Source organism: Neomonachus schauinslandi, chromosome 4 (assembly GCF_002201575.2).
Source record: "Neomonachus schauinslandi chromosome 4, ASM220157v2, whole genome shotgun sequence".
Lineage (NCBI taxonomy): Eukaryota > Metazoa > Chordata > Mammalia > Carnivora > Phocidae > Neomonachus > Neomonachus schauinslandi.
In genome coordinates, this window is record NC_058406.1 from 181059457 (window position 1) to 181080365 (window position 20909).

Sequence of the window (20909 nt, forward strand, 5' to 3'; positions counted from 1 at the left end):
CAGTGTTGTAGTAGTCATAACACGTGCTGAGGGCTAGAAGCTGATCTACTACATGCTTTGTTGACTTTGTCAATATTTTAAAAAAGCAAAGCAGATTGGTCTTGTTGTCCTTGATCCTGCAGATTAAGCTTTTGTGCAGGGGTGTGATGAGGGCATGAGTCTGAGCTGATCTCAGTAGTGGCTGCTTCCTTCTTCCACACGGCACCCAGGGAAGTGGCCTCGGGAGTCTCCCCCACTCCCTGATCTTCCCTGTGAGCACGTGGAGGTTGGGGCAGGAGTGTTGAATTCCTGCACAAAAGACCCTTAAGGGAGTGTCGACTCCTCTAATTCTGTGGCTTTTAGGGCTTCGTGCTCTCAGGTGAGCCCACCCCAGGTAAGCAAAGAAGCAAATGCTGGAGGCTCATTTCTCCCTGCAGGCGCCTGAACTCTGCCCCATGGGTGGTTGGTGTTTGCCCTGGGACTTGGGCGTTAACTTTCATTCTGTCCAGCTTTCTTCTTGTCTTAAAGGGCAAGAGTGACGTTCATCTGAGCTGAAATGGGTAGTTCTTGGAATGGGGTAGTTCTGAGAAATGGCAATGGCTAAAGTCAAAAGCAGGAGAGCAGTGGAGCCTGAGAGGCAGGCATGAGCCGGGTCAGGAAGGGCCTCTCTCAGCAGTGTCAGGACACGGGGACTTGATTCTGAAGACTGTTAGGAGTTGTGTTTGAATCAGAGATGTACCCGAGTGAACTTCGTGTGACACTCTGTGCTGCCTGAGGAGCTAGAGGTTGATTCAGTGAAAGGATGCTGAGGCGGGCGAGGCGAGCAAGGATGGTGGCCGGGGGTGGGGGCTCATGGTGTGACTGCAGGCAAGTAGACTGTGAGAGGCATCGAGGTGAGATCGGTGCGATATAATGAGGTGTTGGAGTGGTGAGCACAAAAGGCCTCGTCACTGCCCTCATGGCGTGAATGTCAGGTTCCTGGCTCGAGTCAGGGCACCGCGGCAGGCCCGCTGGCTGGGCTGAGGAGCTCTGACGGGCGCTGGCACAGGCCATGAGTTCAGTGTTAGGGTGGAGTTGGAGGTCAGTAAAGCATCCCTTTGTTGGACTAACCACCTCTTTGGTGAGCACCCAATTAAGGGGACCTTTTAATGGAGACAGTGACATGTTCTTGAGACTTAGTTGTTTATGAAATGACAGCTTAAGTGTAATTGTTCCCTGAGGAACAGTGTCACGTCACAAATATAGTTGAAACCAATTAAAGCCAGTTCAGAAAAGCATTTGGTCTTTACCAACGAAGAACATAATTACGGGATCTTATACATTATGCAGTGAAACCTCTATGTTGGTTTACCGTCTTTGAAAAGTTTCCTGTTTACAATTGTAACACTTGTAATATGATAATATATTTGCAATGTAATAATTCACATCTGGAAAAATATCATTCATCTTGGAAATAACACTTTCACCTTTTATTCAAATCTAGGCACAAATGAATTTATTAATAAAAATGAAAGTTAAAATATATTACATTCTCAGAATACAGTTATCAAAAACCAGATCCTGACTTTGGTTAAGGAAAGAGTTTATTTGAAAGTATTACAAAAAAATATTACAAGAGCAGGGAGGGGGCCTTGTAATAGGGAGAAGATCTGTGCCTCGTGAGATCAGTCAGACAGCCAAGGCTTTGCTTTATGAGGAGAGAGCATGAGGCCAGCAAGGTGGGGGAAGTGGGAGGAGTGGGTAGAAGCGGCATGAAGGGACAGTAGATCAGAAAAAGTTCACCCTCAGGCTGGCGCCTGAAGTGGAGGGGTCTCTCTCGGGGGTTGTATGCTGGCCCAGGTTGCTGGTGGGTCACATTCAGGGTCCTGAAGAAAGAGAGAACTTCCCTGAAGTTTGATCAGGTCAGGTTAGTGGACATTTTCTGATTTATCAGTGGGGACAACAGGTCAGCTAATCTTGTGTGGGGCAAAGAATGTGGCATTTAGAGGGTCTGTGTCTGGCCTTGTCGCAGGTGAACAGCGGGTCATCCACAGATCTTATCTAAATCATGTGCGGAGGAGTAGTTCTTAGCAATGAGCCATTCCCAGGAATGGAAAAGGGCCTGGGCTTGTCTTCATCATACTGTTTTTCAGGAGCACAGGGTCGGGTTAAATTCAGCATCCTTCCAGTGCTCAGCACTTACCTGATGCGCCTTAATCTTCATGATAACCCTTCAGTGTGAGGACTCTCACAAGCCGTGACTTGGCGTCCTGAGGACCGGGAAGGCTAAGGAACTGCCAAGGTCACGCTGCCAGTAAGGGGCGCTGTGCTGCTTCGGAAGGCTGTGGCCTGGGAGCACCAGTGGGCGGTCCTAGTACTCAGAGCAAGTGAGACAGCCATGCCGCCTGATTTGTGTATCGTCATGTTGTCTGAAGAATCCGTGTCACTCAGGCCTTTTCTTGTTGCAAGTAGCAACCTGGGCTAGCTTAAGATTTGTTTTGTTTTGTTTTGTTTTTTGAAGTATGTAGGGTACCTTACAGAATCCGTGGAGACATTGAACTTGTAATCTGCAAGAAGGCCTGAAGCAAGGACTTAAAGCCTAAGAAAGAGAGAGGAACCAGAGTCAGTGACTCCTCTCCCTAGCGGTGTTTCTCAACAGGGACACAAATGACATTGTACACAGGGCACTTCTTCGTTGTGAAGGGCAGTCCCACCATTTCCGATGTGTAGTATTCTTGGCCTTTGCCCACTAAATGCCAGTAGTGACCTACATCATTGTGACAACCAAACAGACGTGCTAAGTATTTCCAGATTCCCTGGGAGGTGATGCAATCAGGGGTTGAGAACCCGACCAAGCAGCCGAGCACAGTGCCATTGTTGTGACTCAGCATTAAGGACATGAGTGTCCACACTCTTAGTTATAAACCTCAGACTCCAAGACTTCCAGTCAGAGGCCAACTCCATGACCCGCCTGGGTGGCCTGGGCACAGTCCTGCCGTTTCAGTGTGCTGGCTCCTTTGGCAGCCTCGTGGATGGAGGGGAGTCAGTTTTCAGTAATCAGTGGATGTTGTTCATATAGATTTATGTATGTCCATAATAGTTGAATTCATCAATTTATTACTTACTAATTTGGTCTGGAGTATGCACAGTCTGTTGGTTGCTCTCTTAGGTGATTTTTTATACCTTTCTGTATTTAATTCATATTTACTGTTCATCAATCAGTGGGTTGTATAATCCCTGTGTTGTAGATGAAGTCTGGGACTCATGAGGCTGACTTGACATAGAACATGTAACTCCTGCACAATATGTGCTTGAACAGAGAAGGGAGTGAAAGTGTTTCTGACTGTCAAAACACTCATTTATGTCCTTTTTGTGAGTGAAAGACTAATAGAAGTTAAATGGAGAAAGAAATCCTAAAGGCATATAAAATCATAAAAATACTTTTCTTTCTTATGTAGAGTTCTACAAGTGACCTTGAATAAATCATATCATTCTGTGGACTTCAGTTTCCTCAGTATAAAATTAGATGTTTGGACTGGATGATTTCTAAGGTGTCTTAGTTTTTGTTAATGGGGAAATATAAGATGTGATGTAAATATGGCTGCTTGACCACAAATTTAGTCTCATGCCATCTTTGAAACCTTCCAAAATGAATATAAATGAAGGAAAAAGGCACAGATACTCAAAGACAAGAATGGAAGGGTGAAGCAATAATAGGCCAATGATGGGAGTGAAGTTTTGGTGGCTGCAAAATAGATGGACAAATGGTAATGACTTAGGCGTCAAGAGAAAGCAGAATTCAGGCTTACAGGGCAAGAGAAAGTGTCCCAGAAACATGGGCGTTAGTACGGAAATAGCTCGAGGAGGCTCAGGAATCATGGACACTAGTTATTGAGAAGGTGGATTGGTGGGCAGAACTGAAGAAGAGGAGACTTAGTTCAAAGTTTGTGTGAGAAGTGGTTAGACCACTGGATGCTCTGCCTGGCTGATAAAACCAGGCATCTGCCTTCTTAACCTACAGCAGGCTAGAGATTTCCTGGAGGGATTGAATAAAGAAGCCTTGGGCTCTCAGACCCAGATAGATACAACTGAGGGCTAGAGATGCCACACTGAAAATGAGGGTATTTATTTCCCTTATATAAAGGTGTGCACCTACTAGTGGGAATCCCAGCATTCCAGCAGCCAAGCTGATACCTCCTCCTGGGAGATTGGGGAATTCCTATTCAGGGTAATGCTTAGCTAGGCCAAGAGAAGAGAAACACAGATACTGATATTTGAGTAACGTTTGATGAAAAAACTAGCCTACCATCTTAAAGTGAATTGTCAAGTCCAGTTGTCAAATCCTGTGGATGAAAGCAGGACTTCAGGTAGTGTTTTGGAACCTCAGCCTTACATTTTTAAGAATAGGCAGCAGAGGATTACTGGTCACTTGAGGAAAGCCCATAATGTACAAAGAGACCAGTTCACAAAATGTGAATCTGTTGGAAGAAGCAGATACTATAAGCTCCAAGTCGGGGTGGGGGTGGGGGGCACTGCCATTCATATCCTCAGAAATATAAGAATTTATATCACTTCCATAAAATATTTTTAAAATGCTATTAAAAAAGAACAAATATAAGAAAATACTATTAATAGTTAAACATTTGATAGCAGAAATGAAAAAAATCAATAGATATGTAGGAAATGTACTTAAATTCCCCAGAAAGTAAAACAGAGAAGGTGAAAGGGAAAGAGGAAAAATAAGAGAGAAATTTAGAGTTCCAACTCAGGAGATCCTAATAGCCAAATAATAGAATTTCCAGAAAGAAAAAGCAGAGAAAATGGGGAACCAAGAATAAGGTAGAGATGAGTGGATGGAGACACTGATTTTTTTTTTTCTATGTTGTATTATTTGATATTTTTAACTCTATATGTATCATTTCTATATTTTTAGAGAGTAATCGACTTTAAATTAAATTTAAAAAACAAAACATACTTACATGTGAAGGTTAAAAATACTGTAGATATTTGAGTTTTCATTGAAGACCAATAAAATTAAAAGTAGGCAAGGAAAAAATATCATTTTGATTTTTTAAAAGTATATATTTTAAGAAAATTACTTCAATTACCACAGAGAAATTGAAGAACAGTTTTCTCTTAAAAACAGCAACAGCACAGCAGTGGCACAGATCGTGGAGGAGCTGATACCAAAACAGTGGCTGCATGAGTTTGTAATCAGAAGTCTTGCCAAAGAGAACAGTTTCCCTCTGGTCAATAGGGCTGACTTTCTGGGAACAAGAAGTATTCATGACTTACCTTAATTATGGGAAAGCTTTTAAAAGTTGTGTGAAATTCCTAATTACAGTCCTTTCATTCAAGATATATTTATTGTCTTTTCTATGCTAAGCATTGTTCTGATTCATTTATATGGACCCATGTAATCTTCCTAACAGCCTTACGGGAGTAGGTTCTGTTGTATTTCACTATTCTCATTTTACAGACGAGGAACCCACGGTACAGAGAGGTCAGGTGACCCAGTTAACTAGCTGGGTTACTCAGCTGGTAAATGGAAAAGCCGGGTTTTAAAACCATGGCAATGTAGCCTCAGAGTCCATATCATTAATGAATTCACTTCTGCTGTGCTTATTAAATTAAGAACCCTAAGAATCAAGACTCATTAATTTGTCAACATTTTCATAGCTAGTTATTTTAGAAGAGGTAGATGGATTTTGTCATAAAGCTTTGTGAGCCACCAAATGCTTGAGAACTCATCTAGGCCAGTGCAATCCCTGGTTGACGAACCAGGGCTCAAGTGCTGAGGTTAGGTGGAAGGACTCAGACACTCTATAGTGACCAGCCTGGAGCACCTTACATCTTCCCCACCTACATCCTCATCTTACTAGCACTGTGCATGGTTGAAGTCAAATGTGCGTTAAAATTGTCAGGATAGCAACCTAGGATTTCTGGGAATTAGCTTAATTTATAATTTGTGAAATCTAACCATCATTGAAATGATTGGTTTTTACTTTACGACTTTTAAGCCCCATTATATGTGGTTTGTGGAGAGGCATATAGCAGGAACTTAAATATTTGGCATTAATTAGTGATTTGTAGCATACTGTAGTGTTTACTGACATTCAAGATTAATAAATTACTTTCAGATATGAATGTTACAATTTTGGTTTGTTTGTTTTTTCCCTAGTTCAACTTTGTGGGGAAACTTTTGGGTCCCCGTGGCAATTCTCTGAAGCGTTTACAAGAAGAAACCTTGACAAAAATGTCCATCCTTGGGAAAGGTTCCATGCGAGACAAGGCAAAGGTAACATTCATCATAGACAATGGCTACTTTGGAGACAAGTTGCATAATGTACTTTTAGATTATCCATTGTATTAGTACAAATTATATTAGAGCTAGCTAGGATTGCGAATGAAATTATATGAAAATGTTGTATAAGGCGATGAGTTTGTGGTACTGTGTAGAAAACTGAGTCGCTTGGACCAGTTTCAGAATATATGGTGTCCTCCGTGTACATCTGTAACTATTACCTTCATTTGTAAAATGCAATAGCGGTGCCTGTGGTTTCGACTGTAGAAGCAATTCCTCGTAGAAAGTACAGTGATACTGAAATTACCACGAAGAGAAAAGTTATCTGCAGTCTTAACTGCCGCTGTTTGCATCTTCGAGGAGTTCCTGGGGACCTTTTTTCTATGCCTGTATTTGAAATAGTTGAGTTTATAAAGTATACACTTGGATTTGCTCTTTTTGCCCTTCATTTAATACCCTGTACATTTTATCAAGTTAAAATTGATTTTAAATGTTTTACTAGTGGCTTCGTATTCTCCCACACAGTAGCTCTACTTGGCTCTAGTCCTTCTAACTGCCTCTTTTTTTTTTTTTCTGTGATAAGCTAAAATTACTGAGTTTTTTTATTGATCACTTTCTTAAATACACCACTTCTGAAGGAAGTTTTCACGTTTCATAGTGTGCTGTCATCACTTACATTATTCTCCGTTACCGTTTTGTTGCTCTGTCACTGTGAAGAGATTGATGTCACTGAAAACCAAACCCACATTCCGTGGCCACTTTCCATGAAATGTTGAACAATGATTGTGTCAGACAAGAAAGTTATTTAGACAAAATGCAGCCTCTTCGCACACACAAAAAAGTCCATCTAAACAAAGGCTTTTATAATAAAAAATGGCTGCCATTTGTTTATCGAACAGCTACTGTGAGTGCATTACTCTGTGTTATCCCTAGAAAAATGATGGAAGATACATAACATTTTCCTTACTTTACATGTAAAAAAACTGAGATTTAGAGAACCTGAGTATATTATTTGTGTTAATCAGGGAAGTTAAATTATTTGATGAAAACAGGGCTGTTATCATACTCACATGGAGTGCTGTTTAAAAATAAGATTCCCATACAACCTTTTTAGGGTAGAACCTCAAAATGAATTTTCAGTGGTTATTTGAAATGATTCTAATGTGTGGCCAGGTTAGGTTGACTATTCACTAAGCCTTCCTGTCTCAAATGATGTTACTTTGATTCCCTGACTCATCTGTTCTGGCAGCTGAAGGAGATGGAACCATATATTGGTCAGTTGGTCAGAAATTTTGTATAACTTGTAGGAAACTAACCCATCCTTGCTGATATCTTAATTAGGTCTTCAATAAAGCCGTCTGGTCATGAAGTACATGAAATGACCAGTGAAATTCATCAACATACTGCTTATTTTGTTTGTTGTTAAGGGAGGTTTTTTTGTTTTGTTTTGTTTTGTTTTTTGTCAGAAGCGACATTTTGTGGCATACAGTGGCAGTGATGAGGGCATCCACAGATAGTTTCACAGGTACAAAGGAAGGAGGGAAGGCAAGTCTTTAGCTGGATTATATGTCCAAGTAATAACAAGTGCCTGGCTATCCATTTAATGAAAAGGATTCTAAATATGGTCACTTTGCTATCAGGGCTTGGTGGTTTTTCTAGATTATGTTGTCATTTTAAGGGCTATCTCTGCTGTTGGCATATTGGGCATTCAGCAGTGCAGTAGCTAAGAATCCTTTTTGAGGGGAGTCTGTGTTGTGAAGTAATACGTAACCTCTCTCTCTGTTGCCACAGACACTTTGTTCAAGTCCCTTGAGTAGCACTGAGGTGGCTGGGCAAGGAGGTGCTTTGACATCTACTAAAATGAGTCCCTTTGTCCTCCCCGGTCGCTGAGTGCTTGCTCTGCATTGCATGGGGCACCCTGTTCTCTTACACACTCAGTGGGTCTAGGCTGCTTTCCTAGACTACTTTCCAGCCCTTCACTGATCCTCTCATTTCTATGTCCTTGACCACATGGGTCTGAGAATCATTATAGAGATTCTGTAAGTGGCTGATCATTTCCATTCCATCAAGACACCCAGGAACTGGGGAAGTAGCACACATTTGGGGTTTACAGTCCATTGAGCTGCTATCAAGGGACAGGACCAGAAGTCCTTTATTCTCTTGACCCTGTAGATCCCACTTATCATCAGTGGCCCTCAGTGGAGAAGTTGCTCAGAGTCAAGTTTGTTAACCCTTAGGCTTTCTGGGTATTTATCTTATCAGTGCATAGTTGCTCTAGGAAAAGGCCCCCCCCAGATCCTCGGTGGGAAGACAAGGAGGAAGTGTCACATGTACACAAGGAGGTATTCACAGTTACTATTGGCTTTCTTATTCTCTGCATCCCTGGGGCAAACAAGGATCTGATCCTGGGCCAGGAGGTCATACCAAGAAACAGTAATAAAGCGTGACACCTGGGTGGCTCAGTCAGCTAAGTGTCTGCCTTCCGCTCAGGTCATAGTCCCAGGGTTCTGAACTCGAGCCCAGTGTCAGGCCCCTGTTCTATGGGGAGCCTGCTTCTCTGTCTCCCTCTGCCCCTCCCCCCGACTTGTGTGCACACTCTCTCTCTCTGTCTCTGTCTCTCCTCTTGCTCTCTCTCTCAAATAAATAAATAAAATCTTAAAAAAAAAAAAATAAAGCCAGAGAATTTTCATCTCCTTTCAAGGAACTACCTTGGCTATTCAAAACAAGGTAGGAAAAGTTTCACCAGACAGGCTTCTGCCTGTGTGGAAGGCTCAGTGGGGCTTCAACATTTGAATACTAGGGGTTGTTTGAATCCTCCCAAATGTTGCCAATCCAGTTCTCAGATCTTCACTGTTCTCCAGACATTTTCCTAAACCTCACAGAGGAGGTGGCTGGGCAGTCTACTGTCCTTCAGCAGCACACAGGCTTCAACTCTGCTTCTGCCTGTTGGCTCCATAAGCCTGTGGCCATGAGCAGTACACCTCCTAGCCTACTTCTGGCTCTTTGAGACTTGCACTCGTAATGTCAAGTCTTGAGTCTGTCATTTTCTTTTTAGAACTCTTCGGTGCAGTTTGACCCCACTCCCCCGCCTTGTTTTCCTCGTGTGCATCATACTGTGGCCGGCCTCTGCCACACGTGGCCATCAGTCTTCAGAAGCAGGTCAGTGGTGTCACCTCAGGTGATAATTCAAGTCACAGGTTTGCTATAGAAGGGGAGACCACTGGTACCCTGTCCTGTGCTGCAGTCAGGTCCTCACTGCCTGAACTCTTGAATGCTGATCTCTGTTGATCCTTTTAGTCTGCAGAAATTCTCAGTTAATAATGTTTATTGCTAAAGAGATTTCCATTACTATTAAAATCTCATCTTTTAGCTTTTCATAGTGTTCACTATCTAAATTCTAATGAGACCATAATTCATTTTATTCTTGTATTTTCTTTTTTTTTTAAAGATTTTATTTATTTATTTGACAGAGACACAGCGACAGAGGGAACACAAGCAGGGGGAGTGGGAGAGGGAGAAGCAGGCTTCCCGAGGAGCAGGGAGCCCGACGCGGGGCTCGATCCCAGGACCCTGGGATCATGACCTGAGCCAAAGGCAGACGCTTAACGACTGAGCCACCCAGGCACCCCTCTTGTATTTTCTACATTGACGAAATTACGGGAGTCATTACTGACTTGTATCAGTTCGTTATGTAGCATAATAATCACCGTAATGCTATGGTCTTTCGAGCCTTCAGTTTGTGCCAAGCATGCTGGCTGTTTTGCCCTTATCGTCTATATTATAGAATAATAGAATAATTAATACTGTAGTCATCATTTATTGAGTGTTTATTATGTACTAAGCACAGTTCTAAAGATTTTTTGTGTCTTTAAACATGAAACTCTTTTTTTACTACAACTCCTTTATATTCCTAATAACTCCTAATCACTGTTCTGGTAACTCCTTTATTACTACTCATTGAGCAGTAGATACTATACTGTTACTCTGCACTTAAAATCACCTCTTCAAGATGATAAAGTAACCTGTCCAAAATTATACAGTACATGTTGAATTTGGGATTTGAACGCAGAACTCCAAGCAAAGTCTGTGTTCTTCCCCAAACACCATGTTGCCTGTCCCTGCTAACCCAGGACAGAAGCTGATAAAGCTCCTCGCTCTGTGGGGATGAGTGACAGCAGGCTGGGCTAAGAAAGCCTCTCTCCCCGTTTCCATCTGGGGTAGCAACGGCAGAGTGCTGCACTGTGCGTCACAGTTACTCTCATTAACATCCGTAGTGTGGCGCTGTATTCTAATAGGGAAGCAGTGTTGAGGTCAGTAGTTTATACTTTCAGAAGTGAACTGTTGAACATAAAATTCGACTTTATGAAGTTTAAAACTTCAGCTCTGAAAGGCAGAGTATCAGATCAAGTGATGGAGAGTGTTCTGATTAGAACAAATAGTCTACAGTTGGCCTAAAAGAATCGTGCTTTTTATACGTGACCAACTTTGAAGGAAATGCAGAGGATATTGTGGTAGCTTATATTTGCCCTCCTTGCTTCAAATATTTCTCCTTCTTTTCCTTCGGTTTCTGACCTTCTTTCCGTAAATGCGAAGAAAACTGGCACTTATCGAGTCCTGGCACGTGTAAAGCAGTGTGCTGGGCAGTATGTACGTGATCTCCTTTGCCAGGCATTTACGGAAAGTTGGTCCTTTTACTCTTCTCAACAGTCCTGTATTAATATACTTAACACCAACTTGATTTTTCAAATTAAGAGTTCATCTATCTAAACAGACACACCTGGTGTCTGGCACGGCTATGCTTTGGGTATATCTGACTCAAAACCCCACGTCCTGTCATGCTGTATATGCACATCTCTTTGTTCTCTAAAAGAAATCAAATGAATGAAGTAACACAAGTTGACGTCTTAAACGATGAAGTCAGGGGTGCTTGGGCCTCTCTGACCTCTTGGCCTGCGGTGGAATTCAAAGGTGGTGTTGCCAGGAGTTCTAGGGTTCTCCTTCTCATGGGGTTGGTGTTTTAGAGAGGCTAGGAAGGTTTCCCCCCATTTTGGAAATCACTCTAGGTGTAGGTACCTGCTCTTCTTAATCTGTCTGTCTGATTTGAATGTTGGAAACAAAGACTTTTAAAAGATCCAGGTTCTGTCATTTGCCACTATAATGAATGCTAGTTAGGAGAAGATCATGGACCAAAATCATTTGTCTCTTGCTGACTGATCTAGGTTTTTCCCCCTCCTCGTTTTTCTCCCCTGTATTTCATTATGTAGACAAAAAAACTTTAATGTGTATCATAATTATGTAAAATCATGTAATAAAGTCGTTCATTTATTCTATTCACTGTTTTATCTTCAGATACAGTGCCTGGCATGTAGAAATGTTTTTTGAATGAATATATGAATGAGCAAATGAACATGGAAATGAGTAAATAATATTTACCTACTCGTCCAAATGTATTTGTCGGGTGTCAGCTATATACCGAGCACTTTTCTAGACAAGGCCGATGAGCACCAGAGAAGACCATCATGGTCTTGTTCTGTTGCCGTCACCTCCAGTGAGGAAAATTAGATAATAGTCAAGTAAACAATAGGTATTTTAGGTAATTTGGCGGTGGAAATGCTTTGTGGCAGCATCACAGATACTTGGCGTAACCCATGTAGAGGGAGCTGGGGAGATCAGCCGGTCTGACCAGGGGTCTGAGCAGCGCCTGGAGGGCGTCGGGCTGGGGGGACAGGAGACAAAGCAACCAGAGCACACAGTGTGGCAGAGGGTCTCCCCCTAGGCCAGAGGCAGGGGTTGAGACTTATTCCAGTAGCAGCATGAAGCCTTGAGTGTTTTCATAGAAGGTGGGAATGGCAGGATCAGATGTGTATCTTAATCCTTCATCCTTAGGGCGGTGCTTGCCATTGAGTGAACCTTCTATGACAGCTGCATGCCGGATCAGCTCTGTGTAGCATTCTTGTTCCTTTTCTTATAAAGATGCCCTTTTAAGCATGGTTTTTCTTTCTTCAGGAAGAAGAGTTGAGGAAAAGTGGAGAAGCCAAGTACTTTCACCTCAACGATGACCTGCATGTTCTCATTGAAGTCTTCGCTCCACCAGCAGAAGCATATGCCCGGATGGGACACGCACTGGAAGAAATCAAAAAGTTCCTCATTCCTGTTAGTACAGTTTTCCTTGATAGTTAATTTGCACTTCAAAGTCCTTCTTTTATTTTAATCCATGGTAATTTTTAGCAGTAAGTATTATTTGCACAGCACTTTGTTAAAAGTGTCCCTGTGAATTGGCATTTTTCTTTCTTTATAAATGAGGCAAGGGATTTTTAAAAGAGATCGGATAGGACTGGTAAGGCTAGCCGGCCAAGAAAGTTGAAGAGCATAATCACTAGTTCAAGTTTTGGGACTCACAAGTCCTAAGCCTTTTTGTGACACTAAAATCACCTACAGATCCATTGTTCTCCAGTATAAACCCGTCAGTGCCTTCCATGCAGCAAGCACTGTCGGTGGTATTGGACCAGTAGCCATAAATAAAAGCAGTCCCTACCCTCGAGGACTATGTAGTGTAGGGGAAGGGAGAAGCGTAAGCCAATGATTTCAGTATAGCATGGTAAATATAATGACAGACCTAAGCATAAGGAGCACAGAGAAGAAAGGCACTGTGCTGATAGTTACCTGGCTTCTGCCAGGTGTTTTATGCTTTGGCTTTTTGTTTGTTTTTTGGGTTTTTTTTAAAGATTTTTATTTATTTATTTGAGAGAGAGAGAGATCACAGTGGGAGAGGGAGAAGCAGGCTCCCTGCTGAGCAGAGAGCTGATGCGGGACTCGATCCCAGGACCCTGGGATCATGACCTGAGCCAAAGGCATACGCTGCACCGACTGAGCCACCTAGGCGCCTCTTATGCTTTGTTAATGTAACAATTGCTATTCTGTTTTAACCTTCCCAGACACTTGGACATTGCTAAGAATGTGGTAATTTAAATAGAATGTGTCCCTACCTCCATTATGAAAGTTAATTTAGGTTTTTTATATAATTTACATGTACTAGATTTAAAAAAAAAACTGAAACATTGAACACTTTGGCTCTTTAGACAATTTATTTAGAGAAGCTGTCATATCTGCCAGACAGCTGCCTGAGGTAAGACTGTCTTCAGCAATCCCAGGTTGGTCTAGTAGATTGACTTACCTACCACAGCGTATGTGTCATGACTATATTAGCTGTGAGGAAAACTGTTGAATTTATAGGGAAAGGATATCTTAAGTCATGATTGCCTTGGAAAAGCTGAGACATGGGGTTGTATTAAGTCATTTTACTTGGGAGCTGAAAATGGTTCAACTTCCTTAATTCCCTCATGATGATCCCAATATGATGATCCATTTATTCACTTATTTTTTTGTTTTGTTTTGGTTTTTAGAGAGGAGGGAGAGAGAGGTGGGGGGCCAGAGGGAGAAGGAGGTAATCTTAAGCAGGCTCCACACTCAGTGCAGAGCCTGATGTGGGGCTTGATCTCACAACGCTGAGATCTTGACCTGAGCCGAAATCAAGAGTCAGAAGCTTAACCAACTCTGCCACCCAGGTGCCCCTAATCATTTAGTTTAGAAACAAAGTTTTTTAGTACTTTCTATGTGATAGATACATGGGAACTAATAAAAGACATTCTTTTATCTGACCCTGTGGAGTCTATATAATGGAAGAGACAGATAAGAATCAGATATTCATACAAACAGTTATAAAATTGTTACTCCGACAAGACTAAGGAGAGGTTTAATGTCTTAGTGGTCATTCAGGGTGGACTGGGGAGTGCTGACCTAGCCATGTAGGCTGCCACAGGACCTCCCACCCCATCCCCTTTACACTCCTCCACCAGGACATGGATCTGACTTCTGTCCCCTTGAGTCTGGGCTGACCAGGAGAACTCTTTGCTGAACCGAGGGTCACAAAGATTTTTTGCTGTTTTCTTAATTTTTTATAGTATTAGCTCTGTCATTTTAAGTCTATGATCAATTTTACATTAATTTTTGTGTATGGTATGAAGTTAGGATCTAGGTTTATCTTTTCCTATGTAGATACCCAGCCAGTTGTCCCAGCACCGTATGTTGAAACAGAACTTTTTCTTTAATTACTTTAGCGTTCTAGCAATTTGGTGTGAAATCCAGGTTGTTGATTCTTTTTTAAAGAAAAAGTTCTGTTTCAAAATTGTTTTGACTATTCTGGTTCCTCTGCATTTCTACATATATTTCAGATTAGCTTGTCAGTTTCTACAAAAAAGCCTCCAAGGGTTTTGACAGAGGATTGAATCTGTAGCTCAGTTTGGGGATAATTTCCGTCTTAATAGTACTTAGTTTTCTAGTCCATGACTACGAAGTGTCTCTACTTAACAGATATTTTTTTGTTTCTTTCAGCAGTTATATAGTCTTCAGGGTGCCAGTCTTAGACTTCTTTTGTTTAATTTATTTCTAAGTATTGTGCACTTTCTGATGCTATTGTGAATGGAACTTTTAAAATTTCATTTTCAGGGTGCCTGGGTGGCTCAGTTGGTTGAGCATCTGACTCTTGGTTTCAGCTCAGGTCATGATAATCAGGGTCCTGGGATCAAGCCCCGCACTGGGCTCCGTGCTCATTGGGGAGTCTGCTTGAGATTCTCTCTCCCTCTCCCTCTGCCCTTCCCGTTCATGCTCTCTTTATCTCTCTCTCTCAGATAAATAAATAAATCTTTAAAAAATTTTTCATTTTCAGATGGTTACCAGGATATCGAAATGCAGATGATTTTTATACACTGACCTTGTATCTTGTGACCGTGTTGGACCATTATTTCTAGTGTGTTGTTTTGGTTTTTATGGAATCATTAGGATTTTCTACATATAGAATTATGTTATCTGTGAATAAAGTATGTTTTATTTCTTCCTTTCAAATTTTAATGTCTTTATTTTTTTTATTTTATTTTCCCTTGTCACACTGACTGGAACTTCGAACGCATTGTTGAGCAGGAGTGGTGAAGATGGAATATCTTTGCTTGTTGCTTTTCATCTTTCACCATTAAGTATGATGTCAACTGTAAGGTTTTCCTTGCTGCCCTTGACCTTGTGGAAGAAGTTCTCTTCTGTTCCTGGGTGTTGAGAGTTTTATCATGAATGAGTATTGGATTTTGCCAGGTTTCTTTTTCTGCCCATTGAAATGCTCATGTGATTTATCTCCTTTTTTTTGTGAATAATAGTATATTGCATTAGTTGATTTTCAGATGTTAAGCCAGCCTTGCATTCCTAGGTGAAATCCCACTTGGTCATATTACATTTTGCTACACTTGATTTACTAGTAGTTTGTTGAGAATCCTTACATCTATAATCATGAGGGATGTTGGCTTGTAGTACAGTATTTTTATAATCTTTGCATTAACCCTTACATTTACCATTTCTGGTGCCCTTCATTTCTTTCTGTGGATAGAGTTGCCACATGGTGCCACCTCTTTTCAGCCCAAAGGACTTGCTTTAGTCTTTCTTATAACCTTGATCTGCTAGCCCCAAAAATTGTTCTTTTTTTTTTTTTTTCAGAAAGTCTTTATTTCCCCTATATTCTAAAAGATAGTTTATGTAATTCCTGGCTGACAGTTTTTTGTTTCAGGTGGTAGAAAGAAGGCCAGTCTGCTGCTTTCTGGCCTTCATTATTTTTGATGAGAGGAGTCCTTAAGGATTTTGTTGTTTTGTGCATGATCTGTTGCTTTTCTGTTGCTGCTGCCACGATTTTGTCTTTCTTTCATTTTCATTAATTTGACTGTGATTGTGTATGCTTATCCTCCTTACTCATTAAGCTTTGTGGATCCATATGTATACATTTTTCTTCAAATGTGGGACGTTTTCAGCTATTGTTTCTTTAATATTTTTTGCCTTTTTCTTTCTCCTCTGCTCCCATCGGTCCTGGATTCCCATGATTCGTATGTTGATACACTTGACGATGTCCCACACGTCTCTGCGGCTCCTTTCTCTTCATCCTTTCTTCTCTGTGTTCCTGACCGGGTAATTTTAATTGGCTTATCTTCAAGTTTGCAGACTCATTCTTTTGCCGTCTCAAATCTGTTCTTGAACTCCTTTGGTTAAATTTCATTGTCGTTGCTGTACTTTCTCTTCTTTTTTTCTTTTTCTCTAAAATCTCCCTCTTTTTTTTTTCCCCCCAACATCTGGGCCTCTCCAAGACAGTTTCTTCCTACTGCTCGCTTGCTGGCTTGCTTGCTTTCTCTTTCTTTCTTTCTCTGCATATGGGTCACATTTTCTTGTTTCTTTGCATGTCTCTTAGCTTTTTTTTTTTTTTGAAAACTCCACATTTCAGATAACATAGCGCATTTGCATTCTGATTCATTTTAGTCTCCAGGGGTGGTGGTTGTTACAGGTTTTTCTTTTCTTTGTTTCTTTAGTCATTTCGTTGGACTAAATCTGCAGAGTCTGTCTACTTCATGATTTACGGCTTTGTTCATTTTTTTCCTTCTCACTTTTATTTTAAGCCTGCCCTGCTGGGCACCTCTTCGTGTCAGCTTTGCTCAGACATCACCAGTGATTAGTCAGAGGCTGCGCTCACACACCTCTGTTAATAAGGCTTCTGCCCTCTGCTGATGGAATTGTGGGGGAGCACCCATAGACTAGTCAGTTGTCACATCTTCCCTGGCCTTTACTGTACTTGTGACCGAAGCTTAATCCCTGCATCTCCTTTGCACGTGCCCAGAGTCACTGTCAGGGAAGGATGTGTGGGGAGCTGTAAGCTCTCTTCAGTCTTGGCTGTACGTGTGCATAGTTTTCCATTCAGCAGAGATGTACCAGATGTCAAGGTTCTCCGTGGCTGTTAAGTTTCTGGCTAGTCTGCCAGTCTGTTGCTTGCCCCACCCAAAACCTGAATATTAGGATTGCCTGTTCACTGGACTTCTATGTATTTGCTACCTAAATTGTTACTGATATTGACAGTGCTGTTGGGTATGAGGGTTTTTCACACTTTCTTCCAAATTAAGTGAACTTCCTTTTGCAGCAAACTATTGGTTTTCGTGTCTTTCCCCAGCGGTAGAACTGACACAACATCTGAGCTGGGGAGGAGGGATGGCTGTGTCCATCTCCCACTTGTCGTACCTGACATGAATAAATTTACCATGTTTTCAATTTGATATGTAACTTCAGTCAGTTCCCAGAGTTCTGAAATGGTTGTTTTTAACTGTTTAACTGTGTGGTCAGCTTTTATTGTTGCTTTTTATGGAAAGGCTTTGCTCAGCTCCTTGTTTAGCTAAACTACAAGTCCCGTACTCTCTCATTACATTTATTTTTTTTACATCTTAGATTATTTTGGACCTCTGACCATATGAGGATGTGTAAAATTTCCCTTCATTCTTTTTAGTGTCTGCATAATATTCCATCATATGCATGTTCTAGAATTTATGTAATCAGTCTTCAAATAATGAACATTTATGTTATTTCTTATAGATTATAATACAGACATTGATCCCAGGATTAATCTTTGACATAATCATTGGCGTATTTGGGCAAATATATCTGAAGAGAACATTCTTGGCAGAGAATCCACTAAGTTTCAATGAATTATTTTTAATAATTTCAATAAAATAGAATAAAAATAACTAACTTTTTCCCCCATTCTCTAGGCTAACACATTTAAATATGTTCTAAATTTACTGGATAGTAAAATCCCATGTATACCTGTGTAATTAGAATTCTGATCACTTTTCCACTCTTCACAGTTGATGACATGTTAGAATTAGTGTGATAATATGCTCACTTTTCTGATAGGAAGTTAAAATGGTAATTTACTAATGACTAGTTTAAAATGTAGAATTATCATTTAGTCTGTGTGCTAGCATATGTCACTTGGTTTCCCTCCTGATTTCAAATCGTCATATTAAAGACCAAGAAAATTGTAACTACAATGATTTTATCTATAGTGCTGACAGAAACCGTCACCTAAAGTTTCAAAAAGTTGCCTAACATCACGAAGTCGGTGAGTCCAATTGGTTAAATTCAGGCTTAACCCAAGATGTGTTGACTCAGATTCCATAATTGGTTTCTAACTACATGGTTTGTCTTCTTGAAAATGTAGTTTTGCAAAGATAATGTTTAGCTTTCATTCTAATTTTTTGACACCATTGTAATCACTTTACTTAGAGCAATTTCTTTTTCCTTTTTAAATTTTTAATAGTACTTTTGGATGCTGTGTTCTTTTCCCATGAATCTGTTTTTGAACCACATTCAATTTTGTGTCACGCCTGCTAGCACTTTTCAACAGGGCAAATATTTAGCATTTACGTAGCACATTTTATTTAGCATGTGCTTTACAAATAATTTATTAATCTTCACACGTTTTTAGTAAAATGGTAAGGAACATATTAATAGGCTTGTTTTAGAGAGGTTGAAGTAATGATAGATTCAAATGACTCTTGAGTTCGTAATACCCTAAATAAGTTAGAGAAAGAACCTCTATCTGCAGGAAAACCTAGACTCCTCGTCCTTTGCCTCTCCCACTAAATCATAGCAGGTTGAATTTGTCTTCGTGTCCCTCTCCTTCCCCCTCCTCTGCAAGTTTTTGCTTATTATGGTTTCAGCTTCCTCTTGACTTCCTTTTCGACTGGTGTTCGTGCTACTTTTCCTATTCCACAGTGCCTTCCGTATAGGTTTCAAGTCATTTTTTACACTCTGCTTTTGAAAACTAAGGAAGAGATAGCAGATTTTTTTTTTTTTATAAATGTACTAAGTCTATTTCATATTTTAAACTCTAAATAATTCAGGAAACTGTTGCCCCGAGTCTTTTATTCACACTCAGAAAGTTTGTTTCTTCTATCATAAGAGTCTCCCTTCCTCGCTCAAGCGGCTGTCCCTCCTGTTCCTCTTTTTAGAGCCACGCAGCTGGAAAACCCGCCTGCCCACACTCCCTCTTCCTTCCCCTGAGATGGATTCCGGCTCCACCCTTCCCCAAATCACCGTTGCTGAAGTCAGTATTGTCTTTACTGTTGAATCCCATGGGATGAGTACCTGGCTGCTTGACAGAATGTGAATGCAGCACTGACTTGCTGTGGCTTTCACCCTAGCACGACCTCCGTGTCCTTCTCAGGCGTTTGTCTCCCCTTTTCCGTCTCCCCCACGCGGCTCTTCTTCTGTTACTCTACGTTGATGTCTAGAACCCTTCTCTTGCTCCAGGAACCTGCCCCAAGCAATCCTGCCTATTGCCGACATTTGTATACAGATGAGTTCTTGCTAGAGAACCACCTTCAAGCTCCATAATTCTCTCAAAGGACCCACAGGACTCAGAAAATCGGTTAAACACTGTGATTATGGATCATTTCAACAAAAGAATACAGATCAAAATCAGCAAGAAAAGGAGCACAAGGCAAAGACCAGGCAAAGTCTGGGCTAGGCTTCCAGGTGTCCCTTCCCAGGAGAATTACACAAGGATGCATTTACTTCTTCCAGCAATGATGTGTGACAACACACGGGAGGGGTTGCTAACCAGTAAGGCTCCCCTGCACCACAGTGTGCATGGTTTTTATTGGGGACCAGTCACGTATGCATACAGCACCCCTGCACCTGACCTCAGCTACTCCCAGTCCAGCACCACCACCCCGCTTCCTGAGCCAAGACAAAGGTTCCCCACTAATCCCATTGCTAGGGCAGACTTAACCTGGCCACAGTGGGGCAGCATGGGCTCAAGCCTACGCATACAGAAACTCTCTTAACGCAGGCAGCCTCCTCCGTGGGCTTAGAGGTTATCTTCTGGGGGCTGGCCACTCGCCCGCCTTGATGATGGGCCCTGCTCGGTGCTGTGTAGGGCCTGAGTAACCCTTCCTTGTCCACTTCTGTGTGCATATCTTTAACTTCTAAATTTCCAGTTTTTATGTCTGATTGCTGTGGGACATCTCATTATGTCATAGCCCATTGCATATTCAGCCTGTACCAAACTGATTACAACATGGTACCACTGTTATTTATCCTTCTTATTTTCCAGATGCCCACTGACATTCTTGACTTTGCTGATATACCTCCCCCCTCTAGGATATTACCATTTCTAATAAAATTAAACATAAATAACACCAAATCTACCTTTCCTCATCCTCCCTGCCACTCCCCTACTCCAGGTTGCCTTTACCACGTACTAGAATTAGGAGTTTCCATCTGGAATTTCTGCCTCTAGTGTGCTTTTTTCCATTTAATATCTTTATGGAAATATAAATCACATAGCATAAAATTCACTCCTATAAAGTATACAATTCAGTGACTTTTCGTGTATTCATAGAGTTTCACAGCTGTCACAATAACCTAAGACCATTTTTATTACCCCCCAAGTAAACCTCGTCATGAACAGTGGCTTCCCATTCTTCTTCCTCCCTAGTCAACCACTAATTTACTTTTTTGCTTTTTACACAGCCTTTATGGAGATATAACTCACATACCCTACAATTCACCCATTTAAGGCATACGGTTCACTGGGTGATTGTGTGTTCACAGTTATGCAGCCATCAACACAATCTGTTTTTAGGTCTTCATCATCCCTCAGAGCAGCCCCATACCTGTGGGCAAGCACTCCCCATTCCAGTCCCCTACTGTCCCACTTCTCTGTCTCATGCCACCAGTAATCTGTCTCTATGGATTTGCCTGTTTTTGACATTTTATGTAAAACGGAACA

The 20909-nt window shown here is 41.3% G+C and overlaps 1 protein-coding gene across 1 annotated transcript in view; it reads left to right on the forward strand.

Moving 5' to 3' along the window:
• Positions 1–20909, forward strand: part of KHDRBS3 (KH RNA binding domain containing, signal transduction associated 3) — a 187275-nt gene that overhangs the window by 86230 nt on the left and 80136 nt on the right. The window contains exons 3-4 of the mRNA XM_021688479.1: positions 6140–6256; positions 12269–12415. Coding sequence (XP_021544154.1) covers positions 6140–6256; positions 12269–12415 — 264 coding nt within the window. The remainder of the gene's footprint in view (positions 1–6139; positions 6257–12268; positions 12416–20909) is intronic.